This window comes from Dasypus novemcinctus, chromosome 24, assembly GCF_030445035.2.
Source record: "Dasypus novemcinctus isolate mDasNov1 chromosome 24, mDasNov1.1.hap2, whole genome shotgun sequence".
NCBI classification, from domain to species: Eukaryota; Metazoa; Chordata; class Mammalia; order Cingulata; family Dasypodidae; genus Dasypus; species Dasypus novemcinctus.
Genome location: NC_080696.1, coordinates 34,733,604 through 34,741,345, shown reverse-complemented (window position 1 = coordinate 34,741,345; position 7,742 = coordinate 34,733,604). Strand labels below are relative to the sequence as shown.

General features: G+C 47.8%; 1 protein-coding gene across 1 annotated transcript; it reads right to left on the bottom strand.

Annotated features, from left to right (window-relative positions):
* Positions 1-920: 920 nt before the first annotated feature.
* LOC101422148 (BPI fold-containing family A member 1-like) lies at positions 921-7,240 on the bottom strand. Its single transcript, XM_023584819.2, has 9 exons — positions 7,197-7,240; positions 5,731-5,977; positions 5,424-5,574; positions 4,186-4,293; positions 3,737-3,883; positions 2,659-2,740; positions 1,966-2,029; positions 1,543-1,618; positions 921-1,098 (listed from the first exon to the last, which is right to left on the bottom strand). Exons 2-8 carry the CDS (start codon positions 5,960-5,962, stop codon positions 1,578-1,580), a joined length of 825 nt encoding a protein of 274 aa, XP_023440587.1. The 5' UTR covers positions 5,963-5,977; positions 7,197-7,240; the 3' UTR covers positions 921-1,098; positions 1,543-1,577.
* Positions 7,241-7,742: the final 502 nt, after the last annotated feature.

The window sequence follows — 7,742 nt, the reverse complement described above, 5'->3', positions numbered from 1 at the left end:
ATAAACCTTATTGCTGTTCTAAACCCAACGATTGTCTTCCTTCCACAATGCCTTATTAGTTGGGACAACACTAGGTGAAGATAGTGGAAGATCTGGAAGCAGTGACAGATGTTCAGCAGGGTAGGGAATGGGTGCATCATCCCTGTTTTGTTCCTCTTTGGGATTAGACATCTTATCTACATTTATAATCTCAGCTTCCTCACTTCCTTTCCTTTTCTCCTTAAAATTAGGCTTCTTCCTCCAAAAAAGTGACTCTTATCCAGCACATTGACAATCTCTTTATTTAAAATTCCTTTTCTCTAGGCCTGTCTTTCTCAAGCCTTTCAGAACTGACCACTCAGAACCAGGCTGTCCTTCCTCCGATACTTCTTCCATGCCATCTTTATCATCCCCTTGCTTAGGGAACAAGCCAGTAAAGGCTGGATTCAAGGAAGCTAAAGAGCAGTGGTCGGTGACATGTATTCAGCATCTTACAGGACGTCTCCTTTGGGGTCTCCCAGGCACCTCCACACATAGTGGCCACAGCTAAAGGTGTCATCTTCCTGTTAGAATCCACTCTTCCTTCCACATTCCCAATTACCCTGGGGCTCCCCAACCTGCGACATGGATGGGAGCCACCCACACCCACATATTCCAGTCCTGCCCCCTGACCACCCCTCAAATCTACTCTTTCCTTGTATGGTACATGGCATCTTCATCTTTGTCTAGATCATGGCATCTGCCCCCAACCCCCATGTCCACCCTTCCAAGGGCAAAACAGCAATCATTCTGTAATCCGCACTCATAGGAAGAGTTTGTCCTGCTCAAGACCTTAAAGATCTTCAATGTAATCCTATGGCCATAACCTCCCAGTCCAAGGTTCTTCTAAATTTATTAGTCCCAATGTAATGATGACACATGGCAAGGCACCCAGTGCCAAGAAAAGTGACTTTATTTGATGAGGAACATGGAATGGAGCACATGATTAGTTGGCAAGGAGGGGGAGCAGGTCTCATGAAGAAAAGGCCTCATTGGTCCCAACATTGTGGCCATGTTAATCTCAGGACACGAGTCACCTGTGGGCAGGGCAGGAAGTCAGATGAGCAGCTGAAAATGGTCCTGTTGGGAGAGGACCTCAGTCAGATTGGAAAATCAAGGTCACTGACATGTATTGATTTTGGCCTCCAGACAGAGGGAAGAAGACTGAGACCCTGGCGCTAGGGGTCTTGTCTCAGCCACAGGGTAGGCCGTGTGTGTGTCCATATGTCCATGTGAAATGGAGTGTAGTGAGTCTGCATGTGTGAACACATATGTGAATGTGTGGGTGAGACAGTGTGTGCATCTGTGTGTCTGTCTGAGTGACCAAGTGTTGGTCTGGGCATTTATGTGTGTTCCTCTGTGTGTATCCATGGCCACATGTGTTTGCATCGCGGCTGTGTTGCTGTGCCACCTCCCTCTCTCTAGTTGGCTGTCCCTGTGCCATGTCCCCTACTGCCTTCTCCCCACAACTCCTGGGGACGTTGGGGTGGGACAGAATCATCGGGTCCATTCATCAGAACTCACCAGCTTGGTTGAGGCTGGGACCCTTGAAGGAAGTCTTAGACCGGGGTGGCAATTTGCGTTCCACTGAGCAGCATGTCTGGAGAAAAAAAAAACACTTCAGAGTGGTGGTCTTAGTGCAAAGCAGTGCAGTGTACCCCACATTCCCGCTAGGCCAGAAGCCAGGGGATGTACGTTCTGTAGATCCAAGTGAGCACAGCCACCTCCCACCAACCAGCTCTGCTGTTCTCAGTGCAGGGGCCATTTCGGGGAAGAGGTTCTATACCTCAAAATGATTTGGATAGTTCAGGGTGAAAAACTAAAATAGGGCAGAGTTGAGGCCAGATGGATGTGTCTGCCCTTTGGTTTGCAGGGACAAAGTTCCCTGGCGGAAGTGATTGTTCCTGCAGAGGGGTAGGTAGGGAGGGTTTGTGAGCTGGTACTTACTAACAATATCATGCACAAGGGTGACATCCAGTTTGCTGAGAATGCCATTTACCAGAGGGCACACCTGACCCAAAGACAAAGCAGACAGGGATGTTAAGCACAGGCACCTGTAGGAAGACCCTAAGACCAACAGCATCCCAAAGAGGATTCTTTGGGGGAGATTTTCTATGACTTTTCTGTGGCTAGAAGTGTTTCATTCTAAGCATTCCCTCAGATCACATCTCCAGATTAGGCACAGAAGAAACTAAAGCCATGAGGGAGTTGCAAAGGGCCCGAAATCACACAGCATATCCAATGTTCACTCTCTGATACCACATGTGTTTCTAAATAGGGTGAACTTCTCTGGGAGGGGTGAATTTTTCTTTTTTTTTTTTATGTTTATAGGGGCCACCCAAGCATAAGCTTGATGACTGCTTGTCTGTGGCCATATAGGGCTGGACAAGGAGCTTCCTGGGGCAGGTGCCAATTTCAGCTGCCATGTAGATAAGTGCAGGACATGGTCCAGAGCAGGAACCAATGAATGTATTTTGAAGGATGGAAAGAAGAAACCTGGACCAATTTGTCAATGAAGAGATTGATGGATGGAATTTACTTATCAAACTGAAGGGCTCAGATTAGCTTTCCTCAGGGTCTCTTTCAACCTGAGAAGCCCTAAGATTCAAGGATTGGGAGACTTCCATTTTTGCCACTTACCGTGCCCTGTATCAGATCAGGAAGTACGTTATTCAAGATCTCAGTGATGGTGTCAATAAGATTTTGAACGACGGGAACAGATCTGAAAGACAAAAGCCATAGTATGATGTGGCTCCTGTAGAGGCCCGGGGTTGAGATGGAGAGGTCCTCAGAGGGGCCAATCTGCCCACTTCAATCTCAGCCCTAAACAACTGGAACTGGACCTTGTCCATCACACCCATATGAGGGGAGAACACAAACAGGACCCTTCAAGGGGCAGTTAGGCCCTACACAGCTGTTCACACAGTAGATACATGGTGACCAAATGCACAGTTCCGTAGCATAGTAGGTGTTCAATATAATGCTTTGTAGAATCCCATACATGAGTGAAAAGTGCTTAGCACATGGTTATCATGAAGATTCAGCAAGATAACACCTGTCAAGTATATGCTTTGTGTGATCACTAAATGTTAGCCATGATGAGGATGACTCTTGCATATTCTACATGATTCAGTCTCCCTGTGTGACAGGCACTATCATAACATGAAGCTGACAGGCAACTGTCATAACATGAAGCAAGCTAGTTAGTTTTCCATAGTCATTTTACCCCTTACTGAGACAAAGGTCATTTACATCAATGATCTTGATGGATTCTATCAATAATTTGCTTCCATATTATAGAAAAGTAAGTTGAGACCCAGAGTTAGGGTCAGCATTGAAATTCACTCAGGAAGTCCTCTATATTTTCCCACTCCCCTCTGTGAATCAAGGTTGGCACCCAGATTCTTATTGCCCAGTGCAGTATAAATTTGGTTGGCCTGACCTAAGAAGGAATAAATGACTATTACCCATCGATCTGCCCATCCATTCACCCCTTTATCTATATGCCCATCCTGCCTTCCATCTATAAAAACATCTAATCATCCAACCAGCCAACCATCCAGCCAGCCAGCCCTTCCTCCATCCTCCCACCTGTCCATCTTACCATTTCTCCATCATCCCATTCACCTATCCTCCCACTGTTTCATCTTTCCACCCATCCATCTATCATTCCACCCCGTTACCTCTGCATAGGAGAAGCCATCAATTCCAGCCTCACCCATTAAGCAGGGAGATACTCAGACTGCCAGGGGAGTGAGTGCAGTCACCAAGGACCAAGTGGCTCCCCTGCCCATCTTGCACAACTGAGAGTTCTGCAGTGATGTTCAGCTTTACAGCCAAGTCCAATAGAGTTCCCAACAGGGACCTGCAAAGGAGATGGTTCTGTTGGTATCTGGCCCCACCACACTCCAAGGAAGAAGGTATTTCCTCCTCAACAGAAATGCCAGGCTCAGCTCACTCCATTTTGCCCACAGCTGTCATTATCGTATTTCCCAGTAGGGGAAACCAATGCTCAAAGTTGTCAAGTGAGGTTCCCAACTAATTCAACATAACAATAAATTTGGAAGCTCAGGTCTGTAGATCCCAACTCCCTCTTTTTGGCTACCCATGACCGTAATGTTGTCCCACGGTAAGGCATCCTCCCATCCCCCTTGGCGGACCACTCACGGCTTCACACTGAGATTCAGGCCCAGAGGAATGTTGACATAGAGACGGTGACCATCAGGACTCTGAACAAGGCCAAGTTCCAGCAGCTGGGCATCAGTGACCTTCAAACTGTCCAGAGAGAAACATAAGGTTTACCATCCCCCAAACCCATTAAGGACAGAAGCCACCTTTAACCCAGCATCTCCCAGAAGGAAAGTCTGAAGCAAAAGCTTCATGGGTTCTGAATCACACATCAGTCTTTCCCAACCTCTATACTTGGGCAGATCCTGATACAAACATGGCCCTCTCCTCCTTACAAGTCCGTGAAGTATTTCAGGGACCTTATCTGGCTTATATTTGTGTTTTGCATATCTAACTTATGAAGAAATCTTAAAACGAAAGGGGCTACTCTATATTTGTTGAGTTAGTAGATTGATGGGAGTGTGAATAGACTGATGTATGAGTGCATTGAAGAAAGAGTAAGTGGTTAGATGGAAGGAAGGATGGGTAAGTGGATGAGTGGACATGTATGGGCAACAGGAGTAAAAGCTTTAGTAGGTGTCACTCATCCTGCCATGACCTTCAGTGGTAGTTAACAATGTTTATTATGGGATTCAGGGGAGGGATGTTAGGGAGAATAAAGAAAGAATGGAACTGCATCTCTTCTCTGAGCCAGTCACTGTTTAGGTGATTTTCATTTTCCAGTCCTCCCAACAGAATGTAACAAGCATTGTCATTATGGATTCCTGTTTAGAGAGCTCTCGGGCATCTCACGTGAACCTCCACATGCCCATTCCATGGACATCACGTTGTTCTTAGTCATACTGCCAAGATAATCGTGAAGGGCAACTTACACTTCATTGCTGACACTAAAGGTTACCTCTATTGGAAGAGATTCCACCGGTGGGGAGAACAACATTACTGTGGCATAGTGGAAAGTACCTTGGCTTTGGACTTATGTAGATTAGAACTTGGTTCCTGGCTCTGTATCACTCTAATTGTGTGAGAACTGGCACCTTTCTGGACCCCAGTTTTTCCATCTGTAAACTGGGGATTAAACTCTAAGGATGTCATGAGGATTACTTCAGAACTAGGGACAAGGACTGGTACAAGAGGGTTGGTGGGCCCCCCAGATCGTGAGAAGCTTTTCAAGACCAAGTCCTGGCCTTGCGTTCAGGCTGCTCCCCTTTCTCTCCAGGGCCTTGTCTCCAACTGGTGTACCCTGGTGGATGCCAAGGTCCTATTTCAGGGCAACTCACTCAATGAGGCCATTCAGAATGGAGGTCACGTCCCCAGTCAGGCCCCCAAGCAGGCCAGTCGAAGTGCTTCCTTGAGCTTTCACAATGTCCAGGAGTGGAAGGCTTTTGAGACTGTCCAACAGATTCCCAGTGAGCAAGCCATTGCTGAGAGCTGGAAATGGAAATAAGGGTCCCCGGGGACAGAGCTGATGATTCCAGATCCTCCATCTCTAGCCCTCACTCATCCCTGTCCTCCCACCACTTGACTGTTACCCCTGACCTCCTGCCCACACCTGTGATACTGGAAAGAGGTCAGACTCTGACTTACCACTTGTCAAGCCTCCAGCAAGATCTGAGGGGACGTTGGGCAAAACCGGGGTTGCATCCATGGATGGAGTCTGACCCTGGGGTATATTTTCTTGGGACAGAGCCCCCGTGCTTGGATCCTGGATGGGGAGCGTAATCCCCGGGAGCAAAGCCAAGCCTACCGTGCCATCAAGAATGGCTGTGGTCTGGGCCAGCAGCCCGCAGAAGACAACGAGGCCTCCAACTTGAAACATCTTCTCTCTCGGTATCTGTGGTGAGAATGACGAGTCTCGTATGGCACAGTTAGGAGAGAGGATTCTATAGACCCCTGCCCCTGCCCACCTGGGATGAGGTGGTCTCTCATTTGTCTGCTCCCTAGAACACCAGGCAGTGAGTAGTAACAGCCTCTGAGATCAAGCATTTCCCTGCCAGGCTGAGTGCTTTCCACTTGGTAACTGACTTAATCTTTGTCACAACCCTCACAGCTGTAACCACCATCTCACCCAGGCCTGCATCGGGGAACACCTGGGGCCAACCAAAGCCTTCATTGCATATGGGAACCAGGGGTCCAGAGAGGAGTAGTGATTTTCCCAAGGTCACACAGCAAATCAGTGGCAGGTCTCCTAACAGTTACCTCTCCCCACATGCAAATGGCCACCCGTACACATTGTCTTTTTACGCCTTTCTCCTCTCTCTCAAGTTGACCTGGATGAACTTCTTGGGAAGCCTCTGAGATTGGGCTATTTTTGCTCCAGCCCTTTCCCAGATATGGTTAATCTTCTCACAGGCTGATTTGGTAGCCAGCAAAGAAGTTAGAAACTAGAGCTGATCCCTATACTTTGGAGATGAGTGGCTGATTTGGGCAAAATTGACCAATTGGCCGATTTAGCCCGAGCTCCATCATTATTGTGGTCAGTTGGGATCAAGAGGTCTTTTGCATCCAAAGAACCAGTTGGGGCCCTTCTGGGGAGGTAAGTTTTCATCCAGGGTTCTGCATCTTTTTTGGGCAGCAGACTTTAAGAATCCAATGGAAGCTACGGAGCCCTACTCCTGGAAAAATGCATCCTAATATACAAAGTTGGGTGGATAATTTAGAAGCCTCTTGAATGCTCTGAAACCTCATTGGCAACCTCAGTTTAAGACTCTTGCCTTTGAGATTTTGATTTAGGATATGAATAGCACTCCATGAGAGAGTTCTATCCTCGAAAATTTAGACGTTTACCCTTGCAGCCACGTGCTTCCTATTGCCATGAAATTGCCTGCTGTAGAACATTTCTACATCAATGTGACCAGTCTCCTCAGAAAGCAGAGTGAATGGTTACCCCCCACCTACAAATGGCCAAAAGGAAGTACTGCTTCCTGGAAGTGACAAACTTCCACAGAGGTGAGGGACCCTCTGTGCAGTCTGCCAGGACCCGTCTGGCGGCCAGGAGCCCTGGCATCCCTGCCACCCAGGGTAGAGAGAGGAGAGGAGCAGGAGAGGCTCACCTGGACTTCGGAGAGGTCTTACAGCTGTCTTGGTTGCCTCTTCCCTCTCCTGCTCTCTTGGCCTAAGAGTCAGCCTCTTTTATAGGGTGGGGATCAGGAAATGTTTGATCAGATGATGGGTTTCTAGATCATTCAAAAGTCTACAGTCTGGTGGTGCTTTTCAGGGCTCTCCAAAGTAAATAATTGCCAATCGCATTAGCAGGTTGCCTGGCTAGGCCACTTGGTTGACAAATTAAACAGAGAAAAACTTGAAATGGGGATGTTACTCAAGACTTCGTGGCTTTATGAACAGGGACCCATGCTCTGAGGTGGCCTGGAAGATGGTGTTTGGAACAGCAGGGAGGCAGGCAGCAACCTGGGCAGGACCCTCTGTCTCCAATCTGGGCCCTTTCCCATTCCTGGCCCAGTTCTTTTCTTTGACCCGGGGACTCTTGCTCCCAAAGTGTCAAAAAGAGTAAAACTGAATCTGACTTCCTTACATTTGGGATGTCCCTCAATTCCCGGGTAGGGGTCTTGTGTTTTCTAAGTCCTTGTTGCAGGACAGTC

Bases quoted from the DNA above. Each gene is read 5' to 3' on its own strand.
- LOC101422148 (XM_023584819.2), bottom strand. From the start codon at position 5,962: ATGTTTCAAGTTGGAGGCCTCGTTGTCTTCTGCGGGCTGCTGGCCCAG. The intron at 5,575-5,730 runs GTAAGTCAGAGT...TTCCATTTCCAG, and splicing joins TGCTGGAGGCTTGACAAGTG to CTCTCAGCAATGGCTTGCTC. The intron at 2,741-3,736 runs GTGAGGCTGGAA...TTTGTCTTTCAG, and splicing joins AGTATCTCCCTGCTTAATGG to ATCTGTTCCCGTCGTTCAAA.